Here is a 22,346-nt window from a genome sequence, read left to right as displayed (position 1 = left end):
GAGAAGGACATTTCAAGACGCATCAAATAAGACAAATCCTCGATAAATTCTGAAAGTTCAATTTGCAGACTCATCATTTGTTCATTGACTTCAAGGCGGCGTACGATTCAGTTAATCGAAATGAGCTGTAGCGGATTATGCTAGAACGCGGTTTTCCAACAAAACTATTTGGGCCGATACCTGCTACCCTTGATGGTTCAAAATCAAGCATCGGTAACTGGAGAGTGGAGAGACATCGAACTCGTTTATGACGTTAGATGATTTGAAGCGAGGTGACGGGTTATTGAATTTCCCGTTCTACATTGCATTGGAAGGTGCTATTCGAAAAACAAGTGTGTTGTGAAAATGGTATTATCATCACGAAATCTCAGATGCTCGTAGGGTCTGCGGATTCGGGGCCAAAATTACGGTATTTTCTAATACCAATTCCTAAACAAGTGAAGGTAGAGGTATACTATATTCAGCAAGGTTGTGGATTTTGACTATTTGTACAATTTTATAAAACATGAAAAAGTCATACAACAACTGATTTTAACGATTCATATGTAAGAAATAGGATTTTTCTGTCTTCCATAAACCTAAAACCAAGTTTTCCCACTCAAAACTCTAATGCGCACATTATTTTGGTTTTAGACCACTGTGCACCGGTGGGCGGTGGTAACCGTAGAGCTGTTGAAGGGGTGTTCTTAACGAGAAAACTGCGATAGGGCGCATCATAAATAGGAGGAGGATCCTAAAACAGCGGATGGCAGGGGCCATTTTTTTGGAGCTTACATGTCGCTCGAAACATAACATAACAAAACGCAAACAATTTAAATGTTCGTACTACCTACTTTTTCTGCTTCTGATATGACGCTTGGTGCTTTTACCAGTTTTGAAAGGCAGTTTGAAGGTTTGAACGCACCACCACGATCAAAATAAAACAAAAATCAGTAGTGAAAGATGTTCGTTTTGTTGGGCCGTATTTAACACATCCCGCTGTATATGGGTTGCAGTCAGTTGCAGTAGAAATCGATAAGGTTACCCCTGGAGGCCCCTCTCCAGGAAGAAAGACGAAGATAATCTTATTATTACTTATAGACTTTTTGAAAAATTTCACGAGATTTCGTTTCTACTAAGGATAAAATTTTCACACTTCTACAAATCCTCCAAAAATGTCGGAAGTGTAACGTGCCTGTGCATCATATTTTCATGGATTTTAGGACGGCATACGATACAGTCAATCAAGAAGCGCGATGACAGATACTGCACGACAATGGTTTTCTAGATAATCTGGCGCGGCTAATCATAACTACACAAAACAAAACTGGATCGAGTGATATCCTAAAGGGTCATTCGAATTGCATAGATGATAGCGGCAATGGAAAGAACTGCTTCGCATGTTATTGAAGAGAGTCTCAACGACGACATAGCAGAAAGAGACGGAACGGAAGTTAACCTAGGAGCGCCTACTAACGACAACAGCGTGCCGGCTCCCGATCTCCAAGAGATACGGCGAGAAATCAGTCAGTTGCAGAATAACAGAGCCGCCGAATAGGACCGACTCCCGGCAGAACTCTACAAAAATGGCCAAGAACCACTAGTAACGGCACTTCACTGGATAATTCAAGGATTTGGGAGGAGGAGAAACTATCGGAGGAGTAGTGGCTGGAAGATGTAGTCTGTCCCATCTACAAAAAGGGCGACCGGCTCGATTGCTGTAACTACCGCGGTATTACGCTGGTCAACGCCGCCTACAAGGTGCTCTCCCAGATTTTCCTGCGTCGTCTATCTCCAATTGTAAGAGAATTCGTGGGGCAGTCTCAGGCGGGTTTTATGGGGGGCCGTGCTAGTACGGATCAAATTTTTACCCGCCGACAAATCTTCCAGAAATGTCGAGGGTACAACGCACCCACGCATCACATTTTCGTGGATTTCAGGGCAGCATACGATAAAGTTGAACGCGAACAGCTATGGTAGATAATGCACGAGTACGGTTTCCAGACAAACAGACGTGGCTGATCAAAGCTACCCTGGAGAGAGTGATGTGTTACGTGCGCGTTTCGGGGACACTCTCGAGTTCCTTTAAATCGTGCAAAGGATTACAACAAGGGGATGGACTGTCCTGTTATTCAGTATGTGATTCAATATCGCTATTGAAGATGTGATGCAGCGGGCGGGCATCGAAACGGCAGGTACGATATTCAGTAAGAGTAGCGAACTCCTAGCATTCGCAGACAACCTTAACATCATTACTAAAAACCTGGACGGCGGAGGCAATATACGCTAGACTAAATACGAAGACTAGGAGGATAGGGTTTCAAATCAATGCGTCGAAAACCAAATATATGTTAAGAAGAGGCTCCAGAGAAAGTAAGATTTGCCTCCCGTGGAGTGACTATTGACGGTGATGAACTGCAACTAGTTGATGAATGCGTATATTTGGGAACACAATAATACGTGCAAGGAGATTCAACGACGCATTCAAGATAGAAATTGAGCCTACTTTTCCCTCCGCAAGACGCTTCGATCAAGGAGCATACGCTCCTCCGCACAAAGCTGACGATGTACAAAGCGCTAATCAAACCGGTAATTTGATCCTGGCGAAACCGGTAGTTCGACCCTGGCGAAAGTGGGGAGACTACGGTGGGCCGGCCACATCGCAAGAATGCCGGATGATAGTGAAGAACCTCACCGGCATCTGGAATAGAGGAGCCCATCGTGCTAGATGGCTCGACCAGGTTGAAGACGACTGGCGTGTGTCGAGACGCGCAACGACTTGGCGACGAGTAGCCCAGGACCGAGTACAATGGAGAGGAATTCTTGATACGACAGGAGCCACCTCGGCTCTCGGCTGGTAAAGTAAGTAAAAATGGTCTCGAAACGATAGGATCGATTTTCAATAACACTAGCCAACTATTTGGTTTCATAGACGACCTTGATATCAGCAGCATTTCATTTTAGAGTTGCGCGGTGGATAATTTTCAATGCAACTCACAATATACAAATATTTTCATTACTATTCCAGGAATACTGAAAATAAAACCATCGAAGCAAAATACCGTCATCCGGGGCGAGATTGTGCCAAAAAAGCATATATTTTTGTTCTTTAGCTCAGTATACACACAATTTAGGAACTAAGTTGATTTCAAACCTGTCAATATATACTAAATTGTGCAATTTACAACTACCGTAGAGATGGTTTAGTTACAATGAAACCTAATTTTACTGGAAGTGCATGAACTTTGACACAATCTCACCCCTTCTAGGTGACATTGTGCCAAAAACATAAAGTTAGGCTAAAAACCTAAACAGTGAACATTAGCATGTTTATAAACAATACACATAAATATCAGTATAAAGTAGTTCACATGGGGTCGTCCATGATCTAAGTGGACTATTAGGGGCAGGGGGTCGACCAAAAACAACGTATCATACAAAAAGTATGAACGAAAATAACCCGAAGAGGTCTGAAATAACTAAAAATGAGTTCGTAGTCAATGGACAGCCTTTATATAGCCAGTAGCGTTTCTAGGTTTAACAAGGGGGAGATATATGAAGGGGTGTATCCTAAGGGGGCATACCTATTTGATCATTTAACAAAAGTAACCATTACTTCGCTCGAGAAACCGCGGACGCAGAACATGTGGCCTATCCCACCCCCTCCCCCTCCTTGAAACTGGCAGTTTATACACGGTATAATATATTCGTCTTATATTAGAGTGTTTATTCAAAGTATCTGAAATTTCCAGAGAAAAAGAAAAAAATAGTTTAAATTGTTTAGCAGACCTATGATGCGGTTTGCTCCAAAATGGATGATGCAATCTAATCTGTCAAAATATTGTGCTCAATAGTAAAGAATGTGAGTGTGCTGGTGTATACTGACGTATTTTTGCTGTGTATGTGAAATCCACAAATTGGATCGATCATTATGGTTTGGCACAATCTCACCCTCGTGAAGCTCGAAAAGTACAAAGTTTCGAAAAATATTATTTTCGTAATCAAAACCTTTGCCAACGCGTAATAACCTTTCAATACATTGTAAATGATTAGTTTATATACCTTCAAGATAGCAAGTTGATGCGATTTCTTGTTTGGGTTGGTTTATGCGGGACATTTTTTACAAGCGTTATTTCCGCGTATTTTTGATCGCGAACTTTGAAACCCTGTTTAGGCTAAATAGTTTGCTAATATTATCTGTCTTCCATTCTAAGTTATGAATATATATGTTATGTTCATCATCATTTTGAATTTAGGTCACCAGTTTTTATAGATATAATAAATTTTCACAAATAAACATTTTCGGTTTTTGGCACAATCTCACCCCCGTGGCACAATCTCACGCCGGATGGCGATATTTTTATTTTATACTTTGTATAATGTGGCAAACCATTTAACTATTAAACGTTACTAAAAAATAGTTTGGAGTGGTTTAAACAACGGTTATTACCGATTTTTTTCACCTAAGATATAGGTATCACTGCGATAGAATCTTCCTGATTTTGATTACGGGAGAACCATGACCTACTCTATAGCCACATGACCACCGCAATTCTGTCTGAATTAAGTTTGTCAAAACATACTAGGTATTTGTCAAGTCTTTCTATAATTTGCATACCCATTAATTTACTTTTTCTTGGTTCAAACTGTTTGTTTAATAAACTAATCTTAATTCACCCTTAGTGTATATAGTAAAATAAGTTTTGACATTATGAGAGGAAAAGATTTTCAGCATAAAACATAATACGTGACAAGACTCCACCAGGATGATAAATGAATTTAGTTTCCTTACCAAATCGCATACAATCCCGTTTCAAAAATGTGCTATACCGGCGTTACCCCCTACCGGTAACGGCGGCGAAGGTGGGTTAGCTGCGAATACGCATGAGCGCCCTACAAACTTTGCGAAATCAGGAATCCGCACTAGAAAGAAGCACCCCAAAAAGGAGGGTGAGCGCGACAATGATGAATCACCATGGCGATCGGATAAACAGTCGAGGGAAAGATTTCAGCGGGATTTCAATGCAGAAGGCTCCTTTAGTGAAGATTGAAGAAAAAAGTTCTATTTTTGTCATAGGTAAAATTTAATTTACTTAGTATCGTAGAAAATAACAGGCAAAACTAAGTGTTTCTAGATACAGCAGCAACGGTAATCGGAACGTGATGGATGATCAACCCAAGGCAGAAGGAGAAGCAGACAAGAAAATCGTTCATGTGTACCCTCTGGTTAAGGTATGATTAACTGTAGCAATTTAAGTTTTTGTTTTGCATATTTGTCAAGTAACCAGCACCGCTTTATTTAAACAACAATTACGCTTTATTTTTGTTTGCATCAATCTGCTTTTCAATGGACCAGTTTTCCGATATGAATGACGATGTCCGGGCCGAGGCGATAGAATTGAGCATTACAGCCTGTGAGAAATATGCACAAAACTACGAGGTAACAATGCTCTGGTTTTTTATGTTTATTTTTATTTCTGCTAACAAACAAATTTCGCTGCTCTTTCTCCGCGACCACAAATCTTAATTGAAATTGGCGAAACAAAAAAAAACGAAAATTGTAACGTGTAGCATGCAGCGAAGGCGATCAAGGAGTTGATGGATAAAAAGTTCGGCACTTTTTGGCACGTGGTCGTTGGCGAAGGATTCGGTTACGAGGTTTCTTACGAAACCAAGAACATTCTCTACCTGTTCTTCGGAGGGAATTTGGCAATTGTTCTGTGGAAGTGTTCTTAGGTTTCGCTAGAATGTTCTGCCCACTGCAGTTCTATATTTTTTCATGAAATGTTTGTAATTTAATAAAATGTAATTGATTATTGTGTATATAGATGTCATTTTTGTGTTTGTTTAAAATACCGTGAAGTTAATGTCCAAACTTAATTCTTGTATATAGATTCAGTCGGTAGTTTGGACGTTTATTTCATGTTGTACAAAATGTACATACAGTGTAATGTGTTAAAGGAATCCGCAAAATTTTTTCTTTAAAACTTTTCATCGTGATAGGTGTATTATTGAAATATTGTCATTTTTGCTGTTTCCTTATTGTACAATGTACATATTTTAAAAATTTCTCACGTACTGCAATGCTGTTCTACTCAATTTTGGAACATACAGCGTCATTGTCAGGGAAATAAAAAATGGAAAGAATTTAAACCGTCTGGAAATGCGGTCCTAGATGTAATATTACTGTTTATATTCATCCTCATTCTGTATTCCGATGATTCATTTGATTCGACTTATTTCGAACGAGTTGATTCGCCCATTTGAACGATCCATCGGAATACAGAATAAAGCTGATTATCTGCACCATCTAGTTTCATTCTATTTGCACATGCTAAGGTATATTTGGAATTTTTATTCAAGCTTTTATTCTGTGTAAATACATTACTCAAATATTAGCCAATAGTTGGCGATAATCACTTTGATTAATATCCTGGCAGACGGATCAGTGAAAGGAAAGACCCCTCTGCATATCCAAATTGGAGGTATGTCAGAATATTAAATGCAGAGTGGCTAATTTAAAGCTTCATTGATCCGAAAGATTGCATTTTGTCGTTGTTTTTAATGAAAAAATAATAAAAATAAAAGCAAATTCTCAAGTTTCGGATTTAGGTAATACAGAATTGCTGATGCATTCACTTGTCGCGCGAACTGCAGTCCAAGAAACGATCTCAAAGAATTCACTGGCTGATCTGGTGTGTTGCTCTGGTAACATTTCCCTTTGCCGGTGAAAAGTCTTTTGTAGAAGATACACTTTGCACGGGGGCTTATTATTTTCGACCGAATTGTGTGTGAAGCAAGCATTACTTTCGCTTATACTTCCCCAAATCTCACGGCTGGTGTGTCATGTTCCGCCGTCACGTCAGCCAAGGTAGAGTGGTAGACAAACTTGTCAACTACATCTAAGTCATCGTCGTCGATCGTTACACTACCGATCCTTGCCGACTAAGCAGTATGGATTTCGGTTTGGACGTATTTATCTTCTCTGTTTTGCGCTTTAGTATGGTGTACTATTCAGCGACTCCCACAAATGTTCTGTCGATAGAGTCCATGTTATAGGCAAAGCAGACAAATTGACTACTGTCGTACATAACACAAAACTTGTTTGGACAAATGTATAGATGATCAAATTGGCGAGCGGCTTGTGAAAGCGCAATGTTCTTTGCGTTCGATAAACCTGGCAAAGGGTGAACATGTGCATTCCATAATCTTTGTTCACTAACTCCTATCCCTACCTCCACGTGATGCCGGCTGGGGTACGCAACCTCCTTTATACGCTACGCTAACAGGAAAGGGGGCACAGTGACTCCCACCCACTTTAAGATGCCAGCCCCGTCAGCAGGATAATGACCTTAGGTTAACAACCTAGAAGCCTAGGTGCTACATTCCGTTATCGAAACTTGACCTTCTGTTTTTATACGACAGACTTCGCAGCCAGCTGTTAGAGTGCAGGACAATTGCAGTGCCAGTTGCTACGATCCTATTGACTCTAACAGCCTCTCCCAGTCGGGATTCAAACAAATGCCGACTAGCTTATTAGGCCAGCATCATACCTCGAAGCCAACTGGGAGGCAACAACCTACTGTACCCGAAAACAAAAAAGTTAATGAAAATGAAAGAAGAAATCTATCTGGATTATTGGTAACCACTTTTAGTATAAAAACACGGTCACGAATCGGAGCATGGAATATACTGACCCTTGCCCAGTAGGGCTAGCTGGCCACCTAAAGCAGGTCGGGTATTGGCGAACACAAGACATCATCCGGGTAAACCTTGCAATGGCATACGAGGTGTAAATGCTACTCGAGAAAGAGGAGTTGGATTCCTGCTAAGCCCAGGGGCACATGCGGCCCTGATGAAGTGGGAACCATTGAACGTAGGAATAATCGTTGCCTGATTTAGAACACGAGTTGAAAACCCTTCAGCAGTGTTATGCTGCCGACCTGCAAGAGAAAAAGAGTTTCTACAGCCAGCTAGAAAGGGGGGCAACCAAATCCACTTGAGCGACTTCAAGGCGAAGATTGGCTCCAACAACGCGGACCTTGAACGCGTCATGGGACGCCATGGCCCAGAAGAGATGAGCGAAAACGGGGAGTTGTTTACAGAATTCTGTGGTAATAACAACATGGTCATTGGTGGATCGCTCTTTCCCCATAGAGCAGCATATAAAGTCACATGGGCTTCCCGCGACGGCCGAACAGAAAACCAAATCGATCACATCTGCATCAGCTAAAAATGACGAAGGAGCCTTGTTAATGTGCGCTGCGCTGATATCGCATCCGACTATCATCATGTTATCGCTGAGACATGTTTGCACATCGCACGTGTTAAACGACGGGAGGAAAAAGTTGGGTGTCGTTACCCAATGTGATACATACAGGTGTGGCAATGTTGGTTAAGTGGTGTTAGTGCAATGAAGAAATTTCATCATTGGGTGGGTGGAATCGTAAATCGACCAATCACGATGAAGCGTGATGTCAAACTCCAAAAACAAACCCCATTGTCCGACGGTTTGTTTTTGTAGTTTGACGTCGTTTTCTGATTTTTCGCTACTAATACCATCAAATGTCCTCATCTGCCACACCTTTTTAAACCTCATTGGTCGTTACCGTCCGCCGATTGGAGAATCCTGAGGTGAAAAGGGCTTTTGTCGAACAACTTGAATCCCAAGGCTCGGAGTTGCCACCTGGTGGAACCGTCGAAGAGCAATGAACCGGCCTTCAGAACGCCTATATCACGATCAATGACGAAACCCTCAGCAAAGTGCACAGCGGGCGGAGCTAGTGGGTTTCGGATGCAACTTGGAGGAAAATCAACGAGTGGCGAAAGCCGGCATTAAGCGAGCGCGAACCTAGACTAACTCGTATGACGCCTGCAAATTCGTCGAATTAATCGCGTCAACCCGGAGGCGCCATTACTGGATGAAATTGTAGCAGCCATCAAGAGTACGAAATCCAATATAGCACCAGGGATAGACTGTATTTCAGCCGAAATGATCAAAGCTGACCAATCTTTGTCAGGCTTGATGATGCATCAGCTTTTCAGCAAAATATAGGAAATCACAACTTTCCCAGTGGACTGGATGCAGGACATATTGGTTTAAGTCCCTGAAAAGGGAGACCTAACTGAATGCGGTAACTGGCGTGGCATCATGTTGCTCTGTATTATTTTTAAAGTACTCTATAAGGTAATCTTCAACCGGATCCAGGAGAAGATCGACGCTACTTTCCGGCGGCAACAAGCTGGATTCCGTGGTGGCCGCTCATGTGTAGACCATATCACAACGTTCCGCATTATATTGGAGCAGATTAACGAATTCCAGGACTCTCTTCTGCTGGTATTCGTTGATTTCGAAAAGGCGTCGGCCGACTCAACCACGAAAACATCTGGATGTTCAGTACGAGGCGTTCTCGTGCACAACGGTGTCTTGTCCGACCTTATAAGAGTTACTGCTGGCGTTAGACAGGGCTGCATTTTATCACCGCCTATGTTTCTCATCGTTATGGATGATATATTAGCCTTCGAATCGTCTAACGATGGAGCAGCTAAGTGACCTCGACCTAGCCGACGACAGAGCCTTGCACGCACAGCGCCGAAACGACATGCAGAGCAAGTTTTACCTCTCCGAGAGCTCCTTGGCAGCAGGTCTCACAATCAATGTAGCAAAAACACTGTGAACACTGACAATCCCACCAACTTCACAATAGCGGGACAATTAGTTGAGCAGGTAGACGCCTTTCAATATCTTGGTAGCCAGACAACACCCGATGGTGGTACCAAGACTGATATAGCCATACGGATCAGGAAGGCCTGCAGGTCAATACATACTCAAACTACATACGAAACTCCGAATTTTCAATTCAAACGCTAAATTCGTACTGCTGTATGTTTACGAAACGTAGTATGTTCCAGTGGAGACAACGCAAAACTGCAGGTATTTATTAATCGGTGTTGGCGATATATCGTTCGTGCCTGGTGGCTTGACAACTGGTTATCCAATGAGGACCTCCATTGTCGATGTCATCAACGGCCGATAGCAACAGAAATTCGTGGACGTAGGTGAATCGGACACATTTTGAGGAAAGGAGCGAACGAGATCTGCAGAGAAGAACTTGACTGGAATCCGCAAGGATCACGTAGAAGAGGCAAACCCAGAGGCTCATGACGACGCACCTTAGTCAACGACATCCGGGCTGTAGACGAGAACCTGTCCTAGCGGCCATGCCATGATGGGTAACCGTCGGCAGTGGAGATCTCTGATTTCATTCCTTTGTTCTGCCGGACCGGCAGACATGGACACATAAGAAGAAGCAGCAGATTTCAGTATCTCCACCTCCTGGAGGAATTCGCCTACCGGTGCAGCAGCCAGCTGCACCCTCATCTTGCGCATCACTAGGGTGATCGCCCCCCAGGTAGCGCTGTTAAAGATGTTTTTTGACATCAATCGTGATAATGGCACAATCTGTCTCTCCGCCTCTTTTGCTTCATTGGCTACTCAAATCTCTCTATGACAGGCTTGATGGTATCGACGATGGACTTGAAACCAAAATTTCTTGCTACGCCAACCTGGTGCTCTTAGTTCTACGCGTCGCGCTTCAATGGCTGTTCGGGTCCTCAGCATAAGTCGTCTCGCCCTATGGCACCGGTCACGATGCAGTCCGATAATCTCGATCCAGCAATATACCGGGCAACGTATGTTCATTGATTGCATGCTCCTAACATGGCTGTGTCACGTACTCTCGTTTGGACGTTGGTCGGTTGCACACTGCGTTGAGTACTTCCACAAATAGGTCTTTATCGAATGCTTTCACTTTCCACCTCCGATCAGTTGACCTTAACCCTTGTTTCGATGGTCTCAGTCGGCCAGTTTTGTACCGTATATCTTGATGATCGTTGTGCGCAGTTGTTCATCGGACACCCTCCAGTCCATCTTGGCCAACAACGTCGGGCTGCAGGTAACATCGATGATACATTGTTACTTCCAGCTTGGATGGAGTTTCCAATAAGCTTCCAGTCCTATGAGTAGTATGCCTACTACCCCACTCCAACGCTCTGGCATTGAAGTCACCTTGAACTGTACCGGTAGGTTGACAGTATCCCTGAACGTACGTATCGTTGAGTCCTTCTAGCACACCTGCAGCGATATGATGTTGAACTTGCGGTTAAATACGTCGGAGAGCATTCGAATGCTTGGAATTTGAGAGATCGGCAATTTGGCGTCCAGTACATTTCGTCACGTTAATCTATTACGGTCCGAACTTTCTGGTTCTTCGCTAATTGTGTATTGATGCAAGGCCTGCGGCTCCAACTCTCTGTCTAGCCGGAGAACCAAGGCGTATAATGTCTCTACGGTAACAAGATATTGATGATCGGCGTGCTTATTCTTATTATTAATACCATCACAGCCACAATAAAGGATTCCTGGAAATAATTTTAATTATTTCTAATGATAGAAATATTTCAAATTATTTTCTTGTCTGTATTAACGTATGGAAAACATTCGAGATACGTCGTAAATGTTAATTCGGCCAGGCTAAGTGTGAAGTATTGCCGCAAAGACGATTCTGTGAAATGTATCTTGTGTGAATAAAGGGCCAAACAGAATGCTGCGTCAACGCGTCCGTCAGCGTTATTCTGACAGTTTTACCATGGGTTTACTGTCAAATTGACGCTGACAGATGCGTTGACGCAGCATTCTGTTTGGCCCTTAAGTTATTCATACATACATATACATACATTTCTGAATCAGCAGGGAAAGAAGAAACGGGGGCGTCTCGTACCAACCGTTTCTGATAAATTACTAAGCTTTGTTTCGTTGGTAGTATTTAGCTAGTAAAGATTAAATAATACTCCGGACCCTCGAGGATGAACTTATGGCATTTAGGCCAAAAGTCCGGCAGCAATAGGCCAAGGTTATAGCGCCTTGTTTCGCTCTCTGCAAATAGATGAAACTACCAAAGATGTAGTAAATAGTATAGATTATTCGTATGACTTAATAAAGTAACAAAGCTATTGTATACTGAAATTACTGGATGACGTAAAAGATAGATAACAGAACTTTTGAACATTTTCCTCACACAAATTAAGGATCTGAACGGATTATTCTGGTTATCACCGCCACTAGCGCATCCAACAGTTACCCCGCTGTAATCTGTTGGTGTATCGACTGGGCCAGAACCCCTGTGAATGTAGTTTTCCATATCCTTGAACTGGGGACAACTTCGTTAACATGAGGATAATCCAACTCCACCACTGAATAACTTTTCCGATTGAATTTGGCGATGACGCATTGAGGACTACTCCGAAAGCTGGGTTTCAGGTGTTTCATGGCCGGACGCCTAGTCTGCAAGAGCTGCTTCCGTGTGAACGATTGAATCGCTAACTTTAAGGCTATCGACATCCACTAATGGTGCTGGTAACTATTTGGTGGCTAGTAATACATATCAAAAACGCTTGATGCCTTATTCTTTCCGTATTGGCTACAATTACAGTACAACACATCTATAGTTCAATTACTTTAAAGATTCAAAATCACCAATGACCTGATTCATTGAATAATTAAATAATTTTCACAATTCACAAGAAAAATTGACAGCAAAAATTTTTGCTGCCGACCACACGCGTTCAGAGGAAGATGATCGGTCGTGCTTAGAAAAAACATCAGACGCAGTCTTGAGCCGCTCCTAGCATAGAGTACAGTAGTACAGACACTCGGAATTTCGAAAGTGCCGCCCTTGCCTGTCAGTATACGACCAACGGAGCTGTTTACCCTGTTTTTCCTTGGTTACTGGTATTTCAGTTGGTACCACATGGATGGGGTACGAATTGCTAAGAACCACTGTGAGTTCTATTTTATAGCTGCAATCGTTTCCCACTGACGATTCCAGATATTCCTATATTTCGTTAACAAAAACTTATAAGCAGTTGGCTGTTTTCATTGGCCTCTTGTTCGAATCTCGACAAAGGTTTAGGTATATATCGGAAGAAAAAACGGTATGACACACAAAGTGCTCAATACGCAAGTTTTATTGTCATTAAAAAGTTAGTTTTTATTACGGATTGGTCGCACTAATTTGATTGTATGTACTGCTACAATGTCACTAGTTAGACAATGAACAATGTGGAAACACCAGGAAACGATTGTCGTTAGTTATTAATGCTATCTAAACATCTCGCAGAAGTTGAAAAATAAATTATTCCTTCTAATGTGTATTACTGGATCTCATTTAAAAATATTAATATACTGGTGACAAAATTAAATACGTTCGATAAAATGTTGTCAAAATACTTCTCTAAAAAACATAATTTGGCACATTCGGCAATCTTTCGTTTTGTTTTCAAACGAGGGAAAAATACTTCTATTGTAGTAGCGTTTGAGGATGTAATTACTGTAAGGTCCGAGCATGAAAATTATTGCAAATAGTACTCTCAAGACTGTTGGAAATGCGTTATTAAAATTTTCGTCGACATGGCTAAGTCGTACGCACATCCTCGAACCTGTTCCATATTGACCTTTATGCTGTCAGAGAGAACCGGTTGCTGGCCTTCTTCGACGAAGGCGCGCTGCAGACGAGTGCATTCCGTCTGAATCAGGTTGGTGTTATAGTTGAGTTGCTTTAAGGCATTGCGAAGCGTTTCCTCGCGCATCGTTGCCGGAAAGATGGCAATCAGTTCGGCAACCGCAACCCGTATCCGTTCGGCACACGGTATAAAAGCGTCTGTCTTGGATAGTTCCTGCATAGCGGCGAAAAGCTCCTTGATTCGTCTGGCCACCAGGTCGGTTCGCTTCTTGACTTCATCGAACGACGGAAACTGCGGTTGGCTGCCACTTCTACTCGCGGAAGAGTTGTTCAAATCGGAACCGGTACTGTTGTTCATACTTGCCACGCCGCCACCGCCTGGATTGTGACCCGATAGAGGGGCCATTGAGTAAAGACTTTGCGTGATGGGTGGTCGGTTTTCATCACGCACGACCTGTCGTGCTTCGTACATACTGGCCGGACGTTTGTAGTATTGGCGACCATCGGAAACCGGTTCGACTTCCTCCGTTTCTGGAGTAGCAGGGGATGAACCGTTTGGGTGACTATCGATTCGGCTATTGGATTGAAGGAAGGATTTAATCAACTGCATTTACTAAAGTTTAGGGTTATATCAAACAGTACTTACAGCAGTACTTCCGGCTCCTTAGGGCTTACATTTCGCGATTTCAGCTGGCAGTTTTCGCTGGTAAGCTTGTGTACCAGTACTCTTAGTTCGTTGATGGTTGATTCCTGATCCTGTAACTTCTGGCGAAGCGTTTCGACTTCTGCATTCGAGACGATACTGGGCGGTGATTTGTTCACCAAAGCCTTCAACAATTGTATTTATTGTTTACAATAATGTAATCATTGTGGGAGAAAATACTGATAGCGAATTATGCAGGTAACATGAACAGGAAAACGAGTGGTGACAGGACAGGTAGATAATGAAAACACAGTTAACGTAACGCTTACTTGTTAGTATTGAAAACATGTATTCTTTGGCCTTTGTTTCCATAAACAATTGTTAGTGTTGTTATAAATAGCATTGCACACTTGCACATTTTCCAGAACTTTGTATAAATGAAACGAGCTAAGCTAATGGAACTAATAGAACGGACTCCGGTACAAGTGGGGCTAATATAGGGTTATGATTAGTACGCGATGCTTCTAACGATAAACCACGAATGAAAATTGCTATGGACGGTTTTCCTGCTGAGTTTACTTGTATTATAGAAATGATATTACCACATTTTAGAGATAAGCTATTGCAGCTTAGTGGAGCAAACCGTGAAACAGTTTCTTTGTGGAAATACAGAGCCTGTGATAGCTGTTAACTCCACAGGGCTTAGTATTATTTATCTTGTTGCATGATCAAGTCTATAATACAATTTTGGCATGCGTTTAAGTACAATCCTGTACAGTTGTACGTATATATACCTACATCTGAATATGTCTGCTTAAAAAAGCTGTAAAATGCATTCGCGGGTTTCTAGACAAATAGAAAAGTAAAATCTGTACAAAGTTGCCATTCCGTTTTCTACTAAATAGTACATATCACAACGTTTTTACTCCCAGCATGCCTCTGGTTAGTAGTTAGTCCTAGTTCTAGCAAACAGATGATTAAAAACGCACACCAGCTAACCCTTCACCCGAAGCTATTGTTGTGGTTCAATCCAACGACCGCTTTTTGGCGAAATAAAAATTTTACCTGTTGCGCGACTGGCGCCAGCGCAGCGTAATCATCATCCGAAGCTACCGCGTCGTACAGTGGCTCATCGTCGGACAGATTACTCTCCCGAGCAGCAGCCGTACGCAGTTGGTTTAGATTGGTCGGCAGCGGTGCGTCGATTGGACGCAAGTTAGCCATATTCTGCCGACGGCGGGCATCGATTAGTACGTCGCTGATCAGTCCGGAAAATTCCTGCTGACTAAAGCGGGCTAACTTTTGACGACCCTGAAAGGATTGGAGTAAGTATATTGTTCGTTCAACATACCTATATTTAGTTAATTTAATCTATTCTATCACTTACCTGATTTCTCGTAGCACTCAAATGTGGATTGGTTGGCAAAAAAGGAACCGCTCCAATTTCCGGATTCAACGAAGTGGTCGACCAAATCGCTTCCGTCTCACGACGATCAACTTCGTCATATAAATCCATCACCAACTCCTCGAACATTCGGTTCGGCACCAATTGCAACTTGCCGCGAGCGATTTTCAACTGATCGCTTATTTCTTTCTTCGATTGGTCTGGTATGAGCAGGTGCTGACCAGCCTGAAAAGAAGAAAAACATTACATTAACTGTAATCCCGCAAACAAATAAATTTACACTTACCAAATGATCTGGTTTTTTCCCGATGAGAAAGTAACTCAAACGATCGGTTACCTCGTACATAGCCTCCGTAAGCCGTTCGGCGATAGCTGTCTGTTTGCACGACTTAGCCACATCTAATGGCGTGTTTCCGTGGGAATCCAACGCATTAACGTCTGCCCCATACACCAATAAAAGCTCCATCTGGGACAGCTGACCGGATCGAGCTGCCACATGCAACGGAGTGGATCCTTTTTCCTCGTGGAAAAAATTCGGATCAGCTCCCTGTACCAGAAAACGCAGGCTCGTTTCCAAATTACCAGAACGGACACTGGCATGCAGTTGCTTACTTAGTTCTGCCTCCAGGCCTCCTTGTCCGGTGACCCCATCTTCCAAGCTTGGTTTGAGAACGTAAGAAAGATTAACATGCTTCGCTCGAATGAATTCAGCCTTGGTCGGATGAAGTGGGTCTTTCGGTGATGGTTTTCGTTTCAAGTTCTTCGGAGCCACCGAGTCGAGCAGCAAATGTTCCCACACACTATTGGCCCCGTGACTGTTGAGTTGGTTTACGAAGGCCAGCACCGATGGAGCCCAGGTTCCCTGACGGAGAGATTTCACTTGCGAAATGTGCCTACCGAGGCTGCGATGAATAGAACAACAATCGGCACACAGCAATATTCCACGGTTTATTGATGCCCACGATGGATCTATGAATCAGACAAATGAATAGTGAATCACCAAAAGAAACATTATTGCAGCTTTTCTCAGCTTCGAATGACAAGCAACAAGTCCATAAATAGCATTGAAATTGCCTCTTTTTCGATTTGCCTGTATATAAGGGGTGTGAGCTAAGGGAAAAATCTTCGTCTTCTCACCTGAGCTGCCGCAATCGCCGCAGATTTCTGTCTGCAGTCTTGATTTGGTGCGAGACATTTTCGGCTTGCTGTTGCTGCGGCTCAAACAGGTAAGCGCTATTTCATGTTTTGACGCAATTTTTACAAGTTTTCACTTTCGTTGGCGGCCAGAAAAAACTTATTCGGAATCAATGGGATACGGATCAAAACAAAAAAATATTACTGCTGCTAAACTTGCACCACAAAATCGCCATCTTTTATTTTGGTTTACACTCTTCTTTAGCCGTCTTTCTTCTTCGCACTGCGAGGGTGCGTTTGACAGGAGCAGATGGATTTTGGTACACGAAATTTCTGTCATCGAGGCGACCAGGCCAGTGACATCCATATATCCCGGCAAATTTTCAATCGACCACTCGTGAAACTACTTCGAATTTCTTTATTCAAAAATTATAATGCTTTGTGTCGATAAATCATTACATTCATTTTTGATAATATCAATACGTATATTTAAACATCTTTATCCAGAGCATGGTGAGACGAAAATGCCGGATAGTGTTATAGCGAATTCATAAATTAACCTGGGTTCGTGCTAACTCGAACCCGAAATTTATGAACGATACGGGCAGTTTGACAGATCGACCCGTAAACCGTAATGCTAGACAGTTTTAACCCGCGCTTCAAACTGAATGCTGTCAGTTTAACCGAGACGCAATCTCGGTTAATTTATGAACGCTTTGACAGCACTTCGATTAAAACTGAGTGCTAATCGACCTGAACCAGGTTAATTTATGAATTCGCTATTAGATAGAATGCTGTCAGTCGGATTTTCACCGTTTTGTTCTTACATTTTATCGCTCGACGAGATACGAGATGCTTGATTTACAGCAATTACTCCCGGATCCCGGATTACTAAGCGTCCCGGAAAGTATCCCGCATTGATTAATTTTTTAATTGAAACTGTTTCTAAGGATGAAACATACGAAATTATGTTACATTGCATGAAAAAACCTACTGCTGACACCGCTCGTTAGCTGGTACACACCCTCCCCAGTCATGGCCTCGGTCAGCCGGCACCACGAACTTATCATCTGCAGCTTTCGCTTGATTACAATATGGTGCACTCAGCTCTTTTGACATGAACTGAAGTCCATTATCCATTGTAACATTCATGCTGAAACTGCGGCAGGCTATCATGGGACTGAAAGGCAAAATCCGCCTGGTGAGGTACCTGCCCCTGTGTATCTCCGAATTCTTAGTCACCATCCGATCGCACAGCCCACGAGACCGGATTCTAGCCTTTGTTTATTGTTTGAGGCTTCTGTGGGCTTCCCACTTGCTTGGATGCTCGGTAACACTTGTAGCCATTCCGAGACGAATTCGCCATACAGTATAGCGGTCAGTATTCAGTTTTTTCGCCAAAGCACAATCCGTGATGCTGAGATTAGCCTTGACTTCCAAAATGACCCTCAACCGCAGTTGATGATCAAGAGTTCAACTCCAACGTCTGGCCTGCGCCTTGCGGACAGCCCTGAGGATTTCCTTGCACCCCTCAATTACTCACATCCCAGTTCTTTTAGGATAATTCGTCAGTCCCACCAGCTCCCGAGCCGACGCTGATGGATTCTGCAGGTGACCGCACACAATTACCTCCATTTCTCCTGCAAGAGAATATATCTTTTAAAATAGGAAATTCGGATAATCACTTTGTTAAACACTGTATATTATCTCGACGTAATCTCGACATCAACTCAACTCAATATATTCAATTATGGCTTTTTATATCATTTATAACATTATGTACTGCTTATGTGCACTGAGACTGAAAGTGACAGCTTTCGTTAACTCAACTAGGGGTTCTACAATTAGTATATTACAGTCCTTATCCTTTTAGATGTTCCATATATATACAGCAAAGTTTCGTTAATTGGTGGTTCGTTAATTGGGCGGTTCGTTAATTGGGTGTTCGCTAATTGGGCTATATGACAACTTGAATGTCAAAATTGTATGGAATTTTCGAGTTTAGAAATTTCTAACAACTGTCAGTCGGCCCAATTAGCGAATCAGCTGGAGTGCAATCGTGGCCCAATTAACGAATTCAGGCTGTATTGCAAATTATATACATAATTTCCTTAAGATTAATCACTTATTCGAGCAATTATAATCCTCTCAACCAACTAACGATATTAGCGATATAAACTTTTAACTTAAATTTTACTAATTTATCTTTTCACCAATAATATTTGAATGCCTCAACGGCTTAAAATTTACTAATTATATATATAATCTTCTTGTATCTTCTTTTTCTTTAATCTGGACGATCTTCTAACCGTATTGTTTCCGGGATCTAATGCACCATGCATTTCGCTACCGGAACGTTTCGAACGCCTCCTTGGCAATACAAAACCTCTGAATTCTGCTTCGTCTTCTGATTCCTCCAACCTCCTTTTTGTGCCGCGTTCGTTTTCCATTTCAACTGGGATCAAATGTGTATTGTTACGCCTCCTATTGATCTTCATTGCTGGTCTTATCTGCTCCCTGTGAGCCGAGACAAGATGCGATCCGACCGCTATCTGAATCAGTATCACTATCGTAATCAGTCCGCAGTCTTTGGAAATAATCGTGGATATTCTCCTTACTTTCCACTTCGTCAACAAAATTTACTGATCGTTTTGGCCCATTTTTCAATTGAAAGCAATTCTTTTGTATGTGGCCACGCTTTTTACAAAAATGGCATACAAAATTCCCGTATCTGGTATTATTCGATGACCGCGGTCCAGACCTTGATCTCTCATCTCTGTAATTATTTCCGCTATCACGAAATCTGGATCTACCTCTGGAATCCCTGTGGTAATATCTTTCCTGAAAATGGTCTGTATTTCTGGGTCTCCCTAGACGATATCTAATCAAATTTATGTTAGGATTGCCATTTTCTTCATTTAAAAGCTCCGAACGCGATTTGCCCAATTCATGATTTTTTATCAGCCTTTCCGCCATTTTCAAAGGCAGCTCATCTAACCCAAGCATATCTTTTTGAACATCTTTACTACGAACACCAAAAACTAGCTGGTCCCTGATAGCTGAATCACGACGGCTACCGAAATCGCATGCTTCCGCTAGCAATTTCACGCCCAAAATAAAATTTTCTCCTGATTCACCAAAACCTTGCTTTCTGCATCGAAATTTAAATCTTAAAACAATATCAGACTCCTTTTTGTCATAGCGTTCTTTAAGCTTTTTTGTTATGTCTGCATACGATAAAGTTTTCAAATCAGTAGCTGGATATAAAAGCTTTAATTCATCGAACACTGTCATGCCACAAAAACTCAGAAAGATATCTTTTTTTCTTGATTCCTCAACCAAATTACTAGAGAAAAAATACTCTAAACGCTCTATATAGTTAGAGAATGATGTGCCAGGCACAGGCTTGTTATTTCCTCACTCATTGTGCAAAAAGTGCAACTTTTTTTGCTCCACACAATGAGCAGAACTGCTTTCAAAAATGAGAAGTAAATCCACACAATGAGAAAAAGACTAAACACAATGAGAAAAACTGACGTGCAGAAAAATTTCTTAATGCGCTCTTTAAATGAGCAACTTTCGGTTTTGCTCCCGGTCCTCTCGGTAGCTACAGCAGTAAACCTGGAAACAAAACAACCGGTGCGCGTACAGCAGCTATAGACTCAGAGGCGTCAAGACAATCAAAAGTCGTTATATTTTGAATCTTAGCGGAGAATTGCCTTTGTTTATAATGGGACTTTCCTGTTGGTACGCGACAAGAAGCATATGTATGGGAATTCAAATGTTGCCATATCTAAATAACATTTTTCGCACTGTTGCCGTTGTGACATGTCTAACCATATGATTCAGTTGCGTTCACGGGCAGCCAAACTCAACTGAATATACTAAATGTAAGAATCATGATTCAACTGCATTAATGGATTAATATTTTTCTGATGGCAATGACCGCTACTGACAATCGTCGTTTTTTCTCAACGCACTACCCATGTTAAAACTACCCGTAGTTGTCATACGTCAGCGCATCGCATCAACTTATTCAAAGTGTATTAACATTCTCCTCAATGAGTAGCACAGTGTGCGGTTGCTCATACAACTGCGTTCAGCAAGAAAGAGCACAGTTAAAATGAATCGGAGCAGAATAAATCGCGTTGAAGACTGAGCACAGTTTGAATTTTTCTCTTCTCTTTTTTTCTTCTGAGGAGGTGCCATCCCTGGCCAGGCACATACGGATCGATTGAACCGATTAAAGCCATTCTAAATAGAATTAGAATTTGTCAACATCTTTCTGGTCAAACACAAATGTAAAAAAACGGAAAAGAAAAAAAAACCAACTAACCTTTTCTTGTTGTCCACCGAAATCCCGCTTCACGGTTCTGTGTGCTAATTTCCGTTTTCTGATTAATTGTATCGATTACAAATCCCGTATCAGGGAGTTAAATGCAGTATTATCAATCGCACCGAAATTTCTTCGCAAATGCTAAGCGTATTCAAATATTTATCGCTGCTACAGCGCACAGAAGTATAATTTTATTTTTCGCCGATCTATCCGATTATCCGAAATGGTAGCGTCGCTTTCGACCGGCTTTACAAAAAAGTAAACAAAAAAAAGGATTAGAATTGTATAAAACTTTTGATTAATCACTATAACGCCTTTTTTAAATAACCCTTCAAAGCAAAAGAATTTCAATAAATTGTTTAATTCTTTTGGAACAAAAGCGACTCACCGTTTAGTTTTTCTTTTGTTTATACGCACTAAGGTTTCCTTTTTGTCAGCAAACTCCAATCCTTTTATATCTTGCCACTATTCACTTTTAAAACTTTTAAACCTTTCATCGCTCGTCGCCACTTTTAAAATAGGAAATTCGGATAATCACTTTGTTAAACACTGTATATTATCTCGACGTAATCTCGACATCAACTCAACTCAATATATTCAATTATGGCTTTTTATATCATTTATAACATTATGTACTGCTTATGTGCAGTGAGACTGAAAGTGACAGCTTTCGTTAACTCAACTAGGGGTTCTACAATTAGTATATTACAATATCGAAACCACGTTACTTTTAAACTGCGAAAAAATAATATACCGGGCAGAACTATTACAAATAACACAACGCTAACAAAAGCTAGCATCCACAGCCACTGCGAGCGCTGCTATCGCCAAAATAAAGTGCCCAATTTCTAAATGATCCCATCTTTACTACCGAACCGATTTAGCAAATAAGCCATTCAATATGCCCCGCTTTCATCCAAAAAACTCTCGTCACTTTACAGTAAGGTAATGTAGTATAATATGCCCTATTAAGAACAATATCTCAATCGGGCTACCCAATCGAACCGTCAAATCGAAGCTTCAAATGAGCAAAGTAAACAAACTTGTGTATCGTAGAGGCAGGGAAGACCTGTAATCTACCTGAAATGTTAAAACTTAAACCACAGAGAACAGATTAACAGGCTCGAAGGAAGTAATCGATTTTTTGTGTGTAAAATCTGTTGGTGGCGCCCTCCAGAAATAGTTTGCCAAACGCATCAAAAAATATCCACGTACCTTTATCAAAATTTCTTTGTGCTGAAGTTACATAGCAGCGATGGCAGCGACATCAAGATTTAGTTTGCCACTTACTGCTCGAGGGGTGCTCTATTGAAGGATTACTCGTAGATT

At 41.7% G+C, this 22,346-nt stretch overlaps 3 protein-coding genes across 3 annotated transcripts in view; 1 reads left to right on the top strand and 2 right to left on the bottom strand.

Annotated features, from left to right (window-relative positions):
- Positions 1 to 5,142: 5,142 nt before the first annotated feature.
- LOC128737973 (dynein axonemal light chain 4) lies at positions 5,143 to 5,715 on the top strand. Its single transcript, XM_053832765.1, has 3 exons — positions 5,143 to 5,211; positions 5,336 to 5,419; positions 5,551 to 5,715. Exons 1-3 carry the CDS (start codon positions 5,143 to 5,145, stop codon positions 5,713 to 5,715), a joined length of 318 nt encoding a protein of 105 aa, XP_053688740.1.
- A 7,297-nt stretch (positions 5,716 to 13,012) lies between these two features.
- LOC128734708 (ARF GTPase-activating protein Git) lies at positions 13,013 to 16,905 on the bottom strand. Its single transcript, XM_053829020.1, has 6 exons — positions 16,685 to 16,905; positions 15,834 to 16,516; positions 15,530 to 15,772; positions 15,208 to 15,453; positions 14,146 to 14,327; positions 13,013 to 14,074 (listed from the first exon to the last, which is right to left on the bottom strand). Exons 1-6 carry the CDS (start codon positions 16,740 to 16,742, stop codon positions 13,408 to 13,410), a joined length of 2,079 nt encoding a protein of 692 aa, XP_053684995.1. The 5' UTR covers positions 16,743 to 16,905; the 3' UTR covers positions 13,013 to 13,407.
- A 1,315-nt stretch (positions 16,906 to 18,220) lies between these two features.
- LOC128736459 (uncharacterized) overlaps positions 18,221 to 22,346 on the bottom strand; it is a 77,915-nt gene continuing 73,789 nt past the window's right edge. Inside the window, exon 5 of the mRNA XM_053830942.1 lies at positions 18,221 to 18,321. Coding sequence (XP_053686917.1) covers positions 18,221 to 18,321 — 101 coding nt within the window. The remainder of the gene's footprint in view (positions 18,322 to 22,346) is intronic.

This window comes from Sabethes cyaneus, chromosome 2 (genome assembly GCF_943734655.1).
Source record: "Sabethes cyaneus chromosome 2, idSabCyanKW18_F2, whole genome shotgun sequence".
NCBI classification, from domain to species: domain Eukaryota; kingdom Metazoa; phylum Arthropoda; class Insecta; order Diptera; family Culicidae; genus Sabethes; species Sabethes cyaneus.
The sequence above is the reverse complement of the archived record's forward strand: the minus strand, read 5'-3'. Positions and strand labels throughout refer to the sequence as shown.

What these genes read in the sequence shown, in the direction of transcription:
- LOC128737973 (XM_053832765.1), top strand. Translation starts at nt 5,143, where the DNA reads ATGGATGATCAACCCAAGGCAGAAGGAGAAGCAGACAAGAAAATCGTT. An exon ending in ATGTGTACCCTCTGGTTAAG is followed by an intron (nt 5,212 to 5,335) that starts GTATGATTAACT and finishes TCAATGGACCAG; the next exon opens with TTTTCCGATATGAATGACGA. An exon ending in AATATGCACAAAACTACGAG is followed by an intron (nt 5,420 to 5,550) that starts GTAACAATGCTC and finishes TGTAACGTGTAG; the next exon opens with CATGCAGCGAAGGCGATCAA.
- LOC128734708 (XM_053829020.1), bottom strand. Translation starts at nt 16,742, where the DNA reads ATGTCTCGCACCAAATCAAGACTGCAGACAGAAATCTGCGGCGATTGC. An exon ending in CGGCGATTGCGGCAGCTCAG is followed by an intron (nt 16,517 to 16,684) that starts GTGAGAAGACGA and finishes TCTGATTCATAG; the next exon opens with ATCCATCGTGGGCATCAATA. An exon ending in AAGGAGCCGGAAGTACTGCT is followed by an intron (nt 14,075 to 14,145) that starts GTAAGTACTGTT and finishes TCAATCCAATAG; the next exon opens with CCGAATCGATAGTCACCCAA.